This window comes from Electrona antarctica (assembly GCF_951216825.1).
Source record: "Electrona antarctica genome assembly, chromosome: 7".
In the NCBI taxonomy this organism is placed as follows: Eukaryota; Metazoa; Chordata; class Actinopteri; order Myctophiformes; family Myctophidae; genus Electrona; species Electrona antarctica.
In genome coordinates, this window is record NC_136812.1 from 52,378,602 (window position 1) to 52,391,110 (window position 12,509).

The window sequence follows — 12,509 nt, forward strand, 5'->3', positions numbered from 1 at the left end:
CACTTTTTAGACTTAGATAGCATTTGAAACAGACTTATAGCATGTCTTGTAGACAGCACAATAATTGCATTGTATGTAGTCATAGCACATCATAGTACATATGTATAGCATAGTATAGTATATATGTATATTTAATATGTATAGTGTCATTATATAGATATGTTCTAGTTACGTTCTTAGCTTACGCATGTTTCTTGATAAATGCATTTTATATATGTGATGTATTCCCATACTTTTGTTCTTGCCTAATGTAAGTCGCTCTGGATTAAGAGCGTCTGCTAAATGCCTAAATTGTAAATTGTAAATTGAAGTCTGGCGTAATATTGTGAAATCCACGATCTCGACCGCGGTCGAAAAATGATGATGATGATATTAGGGGAAATAGCCAATAATGCACTTTTGCACAAAATAACACCTGGACCACTTTGGTGGGGACGTAACAACTACAAATAAAGGTAAGAAAGCCTTCTAGCATGGAATTCTCCTTTAATGGTGTGTGTGTTCTTGTTCGGCTCCTCCTCCTCCTCCATGCAGTGCCGTTGGGCGGGTGTCGGCGTGACGGACTGACCCTGACCTCCAGCGACCCCGACTTCAGGGTGAAGGACGACGGCGCCATCGTGGCGGACCGCGCCACCGCTGTGACATCACGCAGGACCTTCCGGGTGTGGGCGAGCGAGGCGGGCGAGGGGGGAGGTGAGGGGGGGCGGCCCCCTCCTCCCGTGGCCATGGACGTCCACCTGCGGCCCGTCCCGTCGAAGGTGAGGACGTTCAACGTGGCGCTCGCGGTCATAGTGTCGGGCACAAAGCTCTTATTTCCATATGTTTGTCATTTTTTCTTTTTGTGTGTTTCCCTGAAAATATGTTGTTCCAGGGAAGCAAAGATTTGAGTTAAACATGTTCACTGTGAAAGAATATAATATTCAAAGATTTGAGTTAAACATGTTCACTGTGAAATAATATATATTCAAAGATTTGCGCCACATTTTCACGATTTTTCAAAAATAGCAGACCTACAAGCTCGTAGCGCGGCACTCGGTGCCGCGCTACGAGCTATGAGGGACGTTTTGAAGCTATGAGGGAGGTTTTGAACAGGGCAAGGGGTGGAGGCAGGGCAGCTTTGATGTGAGTTCCATAGGGAGGAGGGAGGGGGAGGCAGCTGAGGTTGGTCTCGTCCTGCGAACGTCCAGTCAGCAGGTTGGCATCATCACCAGAACCGAGGGAGCGCTGGAGAGGCTGCTGAAGGAGGTAGAAAGAACAGTAAGAACACGCTTGTTTTTGCTTTCCCTCAGCAGGTGGGTGGTCCGCGGCTCGCCCAGAAACCACTGTGGGACCACCAGGCACCTCAGTGGCCCGCCCAGAAAGCGCCGTGGAACCAGGCTCCTCAGCGGCCCGCTCACAAAGCGCCGTGGGACCACCAGGCCCCTCAGCGGCCCGCTCAGAAAGCGCCGTGGAACCAGGCACCTCAGCGGCCCGCCCAGAAAGCACCGTGGGACCACCAGGCCCCTCAGCGGCCCGCCCAGAAAGCACCGTGGGACAACGGCCCTCAGCGGCCCACTCACAAAGCGCCCTGGGACAAGGCCCGCAAGCGCTCCAAGAGGAGATGGAGTCCTCTGCCCTTCAACATCATAGAGCACGATGCTCCTCCCTACCCCAAGCCTGTGGAGCTGGTCAGAATAACACACATCATTCTCTTCTCAACACTATTTTAATGATGTTTAGGACACAAGAAACACTTTCCTGTGTTTTTTGAGTGGTGTAAACCACTCCTACAACTGGCTTTTGTGTGCATAAAAAAATGACCATGGTTGCTATGTTCAAAATAATTTCTGACGTAATTAAATCACACCCGGGTGAACTGGATGACCGTAGCAACCGTGGTCATTTTCTCTGCGCAAAAACAGCCAGTTGTGAAATCACATCCGGGTGTGATACATACATTTATCAAAAATGATAGCTTTTTTTACTTAACATATTTTGTGTGATTTCATTACGTCAGACATTACGTCAGACCACAGCTGATCATGCTATATAAAACCTTACACCACTCAGTTCACACGGGTGTGATTTTTTTATAATATGTGTAATATGTTTTCTTTTGATAATGTAGTCATGCATGACGCCATGTTCATGCCCAAAACCCTGTCATGAAAATGTGGTCTCACGACTTCCTTCCTGGACAGGGACTACAAAGTCACACCTCCATGCAGCCTCCCCCCTAAGCCAAATTCCAATACCGCAACTTTCACACTCGCTCACTCCCCTCGCGTCCTCCACTCGCTCCTCGGTTCCGCCCCCAGCGAGGAGGAGAGGAGGAGGAGAGGATTCGATGCGAGGACAGAGTGGTGGAGTGGATTTGCCTCTAGAATCGGAATGTACTCCGCTGTCATTTCAAAGCGACGGCACATTCCGCGATCACTTATGACGTGTATCAATTAAATTCAATTCAAAGGGCTTTATTGGCATGGGAAAACATACGTTTACATTGCCAAAGCAAAAGTGGTGGAACAATATAGTGTCACACAGCTGGATCACTGGAACTCCGAACCCAGAGCCGTACAGTCTACAGAATAGACAATTCATCATTTTGTGCATGTAACCGAGGCCAATGTGTATGTATTGGTAACATGTGCAACAAGGCTATTTATTCCTGAAATAGTGAATAAGCGCCAGGATGCGCACACTTTTATATTATATGATTGTGAAGCACAGTGAAGGGAATTCCTGACCTGCCTGCAGCCCGCGTTCCTTTTTGCTCGTATAAATCACCCCCCCTCCTCCGACAGTCCCTCCTCCGACGGCCTTTGCAAATAACGGACACTATAACAGGAATTAGGTAGTCTCTCTGACTTAAATATTCAGTTCAGTCCACATATAAATAAATACATTTTTGTCACCGTCATTCATAGCAGTCTGTGCATTCAGGCATGCACAGAGAGAAATTAACTATAGCTTTTGAGGTGCGCACAATATAGCCTACTTTTATTGTGCTTATATCACACAACGCAATAAAGCCAGTGGCTTGTTGTGGTCCTTTCACTTTCACATATGTAGGCTATAGGCTACTTCATCATTCTGAAGCTCTATTAATTCAGCGAAAATGTGTCTCTTAAACAAACAGCAAAGCTTTTTAGTTTAATGTGTGTGCGTGTGTGCGTGCATGTGTGTGTTGGGTCAGCGACTCAGCCGCAGCGGCCGGCAGCTAGTGGATGGGGGGGGGGGGGGGGGGGGGTGCATAGTATCGGGTTTCAAGCAGTGTTTTCTGTGCCACATGTGGAGGAGGTGGACTTATGTCACTGGAGAAGGAAAAAAACATGTACACGTGATGCGGAAATCCGCCGCGAGGAGACAACATACCCCACCGAGCCTGCACCTGATGTACACTCGCTCTATGCGGTCTCGGAGAGCCCACTCGGCTCCTCCACTCGACTCCACTCGCCTCCTCGATGGAGCACTTTAACAATCGGAACGTTAACCATTTCCGGGTCAAGCTGGAATGACCCCGAGTGATCGAGTGGGAGTGAGCGAGTGGGCGAGATTTTGGGTATTGGAATTTGGCTCTAGTCTCCACAAGGAGGGGAAGTGCACTGAGGCATTATGGGCATTGTAGGAATTCAGCAGTCCAGTCAAACCCTCGTCAAACACACAGACTTCATCATTTTTCTGGCAAATTTCAAATTGTGCTACTGTTATCTACTACAAATACTATTAACACCGAGTGACATTGAATGTGGGGCGACTGTAGCTCAGGAGGTAGAGCAGGTCGTCCAATGATCCATGGGTCGGCGGTTCGAATCCCGGCTCCTCCTGTCTACATGTCGAAGTGTCCTTGGGCAAGACACTGAACCCCAAATTGCTCCCGATGTGCTGGTTGGTACCTTGCATGGCTTCCGCCGCAATCAGTGTATGAATGTGTGTGTGGATGGGTGAATGTAATGCACAATCTATGTAAAGCGCCTTGGATAAAGGCGCTATATAAATCCACCATTTACCACTAAAGCATTATGGGCATTGTAGGAATTCAGCAGTCCAGTCAAACACACAGACTTCATAATTTTTCTGGCAAATTTCAAATTGTGCTACTGTTATCTACTACACATACTATTAACACTGAGTGACATTGAATGTCCCTTTAAAACCCCATTCATTTCCGTATTTCCATATTATTATTATCTATTATTTTACGCGTGTGACTCGGTCAGAAGAGGGCTAGTGGAACAGTTCAGAAACATGTGAACTGTCCACCAGTGCAGCACTGAGAAAACTGTTGCGCAACTTAACTACAGGAGCGGTGGTCTCAAAAACATAGAGGAAAACTTGACCGAACACGACTCGCTCACTGTATAACAAAATTAAGTAAAAACTTCTATAGACTGGCTGTGATGTAATGCGGATTATGGTTGTCGTGTACTTATGATTGTTTATAGGATGTTGTGTACTGTTTTGTCTGTTTTTGCCTGCCTTTTATTTTTCAACTTTTATTGATCCTGTATTTAAGGTTTGTTGGTCTTGTTTTCTGTTGTCCTTTTTCTTTGGGGTGAAAATTCAATGTATTTATTCTTGTACGTTATACTTGTGGGGTTTATGAAGAGAAGCTGTTAATGCCACCATTTATTTTTTAACTCCAGTATTTCCATAATGCTTCTGTGAAAAAAAAGACTGAGACTTAGGGAAACATTTTTCCTTTTATTTGATCATGCTCATAAAGTGCTCTCTGCTCAAAGTGCAATTAAAAAGCAAACGTTTCGGTCCTAAGACCTTCGTCAGTGCTATATGATGTTCACAGACAAAACCCTAAGTCTCAGTCTATAGAAGTTTTTACTTAATTTTGTTATACAGTGAGCGAGTCATGTTCGGTCAAACTGTCCACCAGTGACATCATAAAATGCAACACACAAAACATTTCATTTCAGCAGCCAAGCAGCAGCAGCACATTATTTATCTTTGAATGAAAGCAGGTTTTGGGCTTGGCATTTCCTCTGTATCTACAGTATATCTGTCATTTTAATTCCAGCCTGTTAGTTTTTGGCATTTGTCAAGCCACTCATACCTTAACCCATAAGAACCTGTGTTTCTATGTGTCAGTGGTGCTCAACCTTTTTCACGTCAAGGACCCCCAGAATTATCTCTATTGGGCCACGGACCCCCATCTCAAAATATGTAGTTCCAGGGACCCCACCAGAGGCAAATATTTTAATTAAAAATGTTCGCTTTGGCCTGGGCCGTGGCTCAGTGGTCCAGGCACCTTGGCTGGCAATCCAGTCTGGCAGTGTGCCGCGGGTTCGACTCCCGATCCCGGCGGCCTTTACTGCATGTCACTCCCCCATCTCTCTCCCCACTTCCTGTCAGCCTACTGTCTGTCCCTCCACAAAAAATATAAAAATATAAAATAAAGGCGAAAGCCAAAAAAAAAAAACATTAAAAATGTTCGCTCTGAAATATATATTCAAAGATTTGTGCCACCATTTTAACGATTTTTCAAAAATAGCAGACCTACAAGCTCGTAGCGCGCCACTCGGTGGCGCGCTATGAGCTTGTAGATCTGCTATTTTTCAATAGCTAAATCATAACATAATGTTTAAAACACCAAAAGGGGTTCCCGTTCAGAATGGGTTAAGCACTTGACATGAACAGTACAGACAAGCTTGTAATATTTGGCTGCGGGGGAACATTTCTTTTATTGTAGTTCAGACATGGTGCGGTGGCAGATAGCCAGCCTTCATGTGCTCTAGTCTGTATTCACTCTATTCTGTTTTAAACACTAGAGCAGTGTTTTATGAACTCTGTACCCGGGCGTGTCATAGTCGTATAAACCCCCAGTAGTCCGGCAGCCGTGGTCGGTGTTGTTTTTGTCGACTAAAACTAAGACGAAAAATGTTCGTCGACTACCTTTTTTTCACTGATGAAAACTAAACGGAAACTACATGAAAACTAAAGCTATGACTGAAGCTAAGCTAAATGTATTGACAATTTCGTCAACAGAACTAGACTAAAACGTTAGGAAGGGACTATAGTGGACAAGAGATCCAGTATAATCATCACACTTGGTGTAAAATGACTACAAGCTCTACAAAAACTACAAGCACGAACTTGTACATCAGCTATTTTATGCAAGTGTAAAAACAGTCATTAGGATGGCATCAAGGCCCGCCAAAATACAATTCGACTGAATCAACTGTAGATTTAGTCGACTAAAATCTTATGACATTTAGTCGACTGAAACTAGACTAAAACACTAAAACATTCCAGGTGACTAAAATGTGACTAAAACTAAAATGAAAACTATTCAAGAGACTATGACTAAAACTAAAATCAAAATTTGCTGCAAAAACCAACACTGGCCGTGGTGGACAGGTGGGGAATTTGGTATATATCATTTTTTTTATTGGCCTAAAATATTGTCTACCGTATATTCATACATTCATGAATCCACTTGCGGACCGGCTGTTAGTATTGAGCAATTTTTGTTATAGGGGTTTCTTGTGACCCTACCATTAACATCCAATATAAGGCAAAAATGTCCATGACAAATGAGATCAGCACAAATGTGATGAGGTCAGCACATTTTGGGCACATTTAGACAAGTGGCTATGGCTGTTTTTAGCCCAAGGAGTGTTTTTTGTGCAAAACTAATGCTTGGAATGGATTCAGAATCATGAAAACCCCCTAGTTTGACATGTTACATGCTACTTAAAGCATAAGGAAAGTTTGACATTTTTGCCTGCCATAGGATGTTAATGGTAGGGTCACAAGAAACCCCTATAAAAAATTGCTCAATACTGACAGCCGGTCAGCAAGTGGATTCATGAATGTATATATAGACAATATTTTAGGGCAATAAAAAAGACTATTTATATTTATATTTGATCAACCTCGGCTGGGTCACCTGAGTGAGGGGTATGATGTTCGAGAGACCCGAAACCCCGTTGACCTCAGGATACATCACTGAGGATACGTCCCAGGTGCATCCATGCAATGTTTTTTTTAGTTATACCACATTTCCCACTTTAAACAAAAGAAGCCTGTCGGCTGCCGGACTACAGTGGTACCTCCTCCCCACTGGGGCTTTGAGCGTAATTTTTTTACGTTTTTATGTTTTTTATGTTTTTTAACTCAAAAGTTAAAAAAAATATTGTTAAACATCTGCATTACTTAATTTACAAAGAAGTTTACACAATTAGAGAATGTAGAATAATTGCTATATATTCCTTTTTTATTGTCAACAACAACACAATATTGTGTTGAGTCGTCTGAGAGGCTAAATGTCATCAAATGGTGGTCTGTGGCTCAAATGCAGAATAAATAATAGCATCCCGTTCTAAGGAGAACTTTAGCCAAACATTAGCAGATCTACAAGCTTGTAGACCGGCTATACTATACTATCTGCAAAGAGAGGGGAAAAAAGAGCAGACTACTAAGTACAGAGACTAAAAAGGTCAACTTCACTAACTATTGAGGGTTTTACAAGAGGTTAAATGTCTGCAAATACACATCGACATGAATCCAACGTATACACTGTCAAACACGTCTATGAGAATGAATATATATTGAACAGATTAATCTGCAACACAATTTCATACAATATTTAGTGTGTGTGTGTGTGTGTGTGGGGGGGGGGGGGGGGGGGCTTTAAAATAATATGAGGTGACGCTGCTGCCCCCCCAAAGACCTGTTCTCTGACCCTCTGTTCCTCTGTGTGTGTGTGTGTGTGTGTGTGTCCGTGCGTGCGTGCGTGCGTGCGTGTGTGTGTCCAGGTGGGCTCGGACTCAGCGGTCAACTTCTCGGTGTACTACACCATCCGGGGTCCCGGCGTGGACCTGGACCCCAAAAACCTGTTCTCTGTGGACAGCGAGACGGGCATGCTAAGTGTTCACTACGCCGTGGACCGCGAGCAGTACGCAGAGTTTGTGGTAGGTGGAGGTGCACAGCCGTCACAGGTACATCCTGGGGTGTACAATTTACAATTCAGGCATTTAGCAGCATACGATTCAATGTCTTCTAAATCCTGACAGTTTTGTCTGTTCTGTGTGTGTCCAGTTTTGATGCTCAGGTGTGTGTGTGTGTGTGTGTGTGTGTGTGTGTGTGTGTGTGTGTGTGTGTCCTATCAGTTTGATTGCCAGGTGTTTGACTCGCGCACCAACATCCAGACGGACCTGCCTCTGCCCATCACCGTGCTGGTGATGGACATCAACGACAACGCTCCCACCTTCACCGGACCGCTGGAGTTCCACATAGCGGAGCAGAGCGTCGCTGGTGAGCTGCTACAGCCCGACACAAAACCTTCTTATAACCCGTTTAGACCTGAGGCTGTTTTAAAAAGTCTTCTAAATCCTGACAGTTTTCTGGAAAACCCTATGTTTCAGAAAGTATTTGTTTAAAGACGTTTACGCCGCGGACAAAGCCAACTCTTGTCTCGTGACAAATCATGACAATAAACACAATGTTTTGGGCCAAACAAAGAATTAGAAAGAATTAGAAAAAAAGGCAGGTTACAACACTTTTTTTGTTGTTTTTCTTCTTTGTAATTATTTGTTTGGTCCAAAATATTGTGTTTGTTGTCATGATTTGTCACGACTCGAGTTGGCTTCGTACGACGCTTAAAAGGTCTTTAAATAAATACTTTTTTGGGAAAAATGCATTGGGATTCATTTCCTGGGCCTGGCGTCGTCATGAAAGGGGGCGGGACTGCGACTCTTTATAAAAGTGGCTCTCTCGTAGCCTGCGATGAGAATAGCATTTCTCCATGGGACCAGACAGTGGCCTTGTGGTTAGAGTGTCTGCCCTGAAACTGGGAGGTCGGGGGTTCGATCCCCGGGCCGGGTCATACCACTGTAAACATGGGACCCCAATGCCTCCCTGCTTGGCACTCAGCGTCAATGGGTTGGATTGGGGCGGTCAAATCAACGAATGATTCCCGAGCGCGGCGCACACTGCAGCTCACCGCTCTAAGAGATGTGCGGAGAACAAATTTCACTGCGGTAACGTGTGTGACTAATCGTTTGACTTTGGATAACAAAGGTATACAGACGCTAAAATACACTCACATTCATATTTTAGAAATCAGCAAAACTACGCCACATCAACGCTTTTATTGGGAAGAAAGTTCTGGTTTGAGGGTTCCGGCCTGATGACTATACAAAACAATGACTACAACATGACGTAACTACATCACCTGCTCCCCGACCGAATCACATGGAAATTTAGTAACACAGACCAGGCTTTCCTCAGAGGTGGAAAGACACACGTCATGTCATAACGACTAAATGGCAGCAGGTGAAGAGCGGGCTGGGAAACGAGGAAATACAGTGACATTCTGCCATGCTGATATTGGTTAATATTTGGGGTGGTTGGCAGAGACCGACAGAGATAACAATACAAAATGTTAAAACTGATTAAAAACCCATCATTTCTGTCAGTATAATCCCAGCAACCTTCAGGCGGATAATATGTTCGGTGCGCCGAGACACCGTTGTACGACAGAACACCAATTAGGCATTACACGAAATCTGCGCGTTTACATTTCTGTCGAAGTTAGACGCCAGCCTTGAGTCTTTGTGTGTGTGTGGGTGTGTGTGTGTGTGTCTGCATGAGTGGGTGGGTGCTAAATCAAGCGTGAAAGACATGGGTAAGGTATTTTCTCGCTTGAAAAAATATCAGGCGCCCGGAATCAAGTACGTAAGATAGGGCATGTGTGTGCGTGCATGTGTGCATGTGTGTGTGTGTGTGTGTGTGTGTGTGTGTGTGTGTGTGTGTGTGTGTGTGCGCGTGCGTGAGCGCGCATGTGTGTGTGTAGTGGTTAAGGTGTAGGTATGACCTTATCTTGACAGGGCCAGCAAATGATGAATCTCACCCGAGAAAAGATGGGAAAACACAAAACAAAGCCTGTTTGTCCAGTTCTTGTTTGTCCAGTTCTGTCTGTCTGTCTGTCTGTCTGTCTGTCTGTCTGTCTGTCTGTCTGTCTGTCTGTCTGTCTGTCTGTCTGTCTGTCTGTCTGTCTGTCTGTCTGTCTGTCATGCAGTGGCGGAAACTATAAGTAACTAATTACTTTTATTCAACTACTGTACAGTACAGTACACTTTTGAGGAACTTGACATGTGACATTATGCATGACGACTACTACAACTAAAAGATACATTTGAACAGGTACGGACGTTGGGGTGTTTCTGGTATTATTATGTGTGTATTTATATATCATGCACTAGGGGTGTAACGATACATTTGAACAGGTACGGACGTGGGGGTGATTCTGGCCGCTGACAAAGACCTGGAGAAGACCCTGCACACCAAGATCAAGTTCAGCCTGCTGAGCGCCACACAGCTGTTCAACATCGACGCGCTGCTGGGACTCATCTCCACCAGGACCGCCACCCTGGACAGAGAGGTGCGTGACGCTTCATACCTTTTTTTGTTAAGTGTCTTCAGTGGGGGTGTCATTAAAGGAGCATTCAGTGATTTGGGTGATTTGGAAAACCCTCCGGTCCGCCCCGGTAACAAGATGTGCACACGCACCAAGGCCCGCCCCCACTCGATCATGATTGGAGGAAGGCCCCTCTCTATTCTGATTGGATAAAGGCTTTCTCACCCGCCACCAAAACCGGAACTAGGGTTTTTTGACCCCAGGGGCTCACTGGGGACAGTGAAATCACTGAATATACCTTTAATATTGCAATTATACAACAGTTAAAAAACAAAAAACAAACAAAAAAAACACGTCAACTCAAATTCATTATAAATAAGATATTCATAAAAAAAAACATACTTTTTTTAATGACAGACGTAGGCACTACGACCCGAGAATATCGCAAGCCTAGCAACCCTCTCTGGGAGAGCAGCGAGACTCAGCACAGCAGATTTTTAGGTGTTCCGTCATGCTGGTTTGAAGCTCGGCCAGATGGCTGTTTCAACCAATCAGATTGCTTCCTCGAAACGACCTATTGTATAATTGGGGTTCCTAATAGCTCCTGGTCTAAGTCTGAACAATGTATTACAATTGAAAGCACTTCACTCATGATCGGCACAGTGTTGTTTTTGGCAGCACATTTTGATTTTAGTTTTAGTCATAGTCTCTTGAATAGTTTTCATTTAGTTTTAGGCACATTTTAGTCACCTGGAATGGTTTAGTGTTAGTCTAGTTTTAGCCGACTAATTATCACAAGTAAGACGCGTGGACGCGGGAAGCGAACGCAGCTCGTAAATTGCAATAACAACAATTAGAATAAATTACGTACTTTTTTAAGGTTTTTTTTTTAAGTTCTCTTTTTGTTAGTTTTTTTAAGATTTTTTTCAAGTTAAGTTTTTTTTAAAGTTTTTCTTTTTAAGTTTTTTTTAAGTTACGTTTTTTTTAAGTTAAGTTTTTTTTTAAGTTAAGTTGTGTGTGTGTGTGTGTGTGCGTGCATGTGTGTGTGTGTGTGTGTGTGTGTGTTTTTGTGTGTGATACAGCTGCGCCCTCTGGTGGTGGGCGGGTGGTGTTACAGCGTGACACACACACAGACACACACACAGACAGACAGACAGACAGACAGACAGACAGACAGACAGACAGACATGATCTGCTGGGTCTCATAGTAAATGCTCACTGCGTTCGCAATCACTGCGTTCGCAATAAGATTTTAGTCAACTAAATCTACAGTTGATTTAGTCGAACAAAATGTATTTTGGCGGGCCTTGATGCCGTTTTTTTCACTTATAAATAAATCTATTTTCAGCATGCAACTAATTGTAAAATGACTTCTTGTCCACTAGTCCCTTCCTAACATTTTAGTCTAGTTTTTATTTGTTGACGAAATTGTCAGTATATCGTCAGTTTTAGTCATCATAGCTTAGTTTTCCTTTAGTTTCCGTCAGTGAAGAAAAGGTAGTCGACGAACATTTTTCGTCTTAAGTTTTTGTCGACGAAATCGACACTGGATCGGCATGACTACACACAATTTACAATGTAGGCATTTAGCAGACACTCTTAATCCAGAGCGATTTACATTAAGCAAGAACAAAAAGCATGGCAATACATCACATACATAAAAAGTAGTTATCATGAAACAGTGGAATATCTATATAATGAAACTACTATACATATAAACTATACATATATACTATACTATGCTATACATATGTACTATGAAGTGCTATGACTACATACAATGCAATTCTAGTGCTGTCTACGTAACATGCTCTGTATCACATGCTATCTAAGGCTTCACTCACACCTATACATCTAGCATACAACAATGTTGCATGGTAGATGCAATGCATGCAATGCATTTCCAATGGAAGTCACATGGTTTGATACAACATTTTTGTTTGATGGCTGTGTTGTATTGAGGCCTAAGGCTGAGCTCACACCTTTAATGCACTGCATTGCTGTTGTTGTGTAGTGTCATGGCCGCCCCAATGCATTTCCAATGGAGGTCACATGGTTTGACACAACATTGTGTTGTGTGAGGGGGAGGGGCGCAGTCGAAACACAGCTGAAAGCCATACAACAGACCATGTGACCTCCATTGGAAATGCATTGG

General features: G+C 43.8%; 1 protein-coding gene across 1 annotated transcript in view; it reads left to right on the forward strand.

Moving 5' to 3' along the window:
- Nucleotides 1-12,509, forward strand: part of LOC306926319 (desmocollin 2-like protein) — a 68,803-nt gene that overhangs the window by 26,993 nt on the left and 29,301 nt on the right. Inside the window, exons 3-7 of the mRNA XM_079505587.1 lie at nucleotides 535-758; nucleotides 1,293-1,667; nucleotides 7,752-7,907; nucleotides 8,106-8,250; nucleotides 10,224-10,378. Of these exons, the coding sequence (XP_079361713.1) occupies nucleotides 535-758; nucleotides 1,293-1,667; nucleotides 7,752-7,907; nucleotides 8,106-8,250; nucleotides 10,224-10,378 (1,055 nt within the window). The remainder of the gene's footprint in view (nucleotides 1-534; nucleotides 759-1,292; nucleotides 1,668-7,751; nucleotides 7,908-8,105; nucleotides 8,251-10,223; nucleotides 10,379-12,509) is intronic.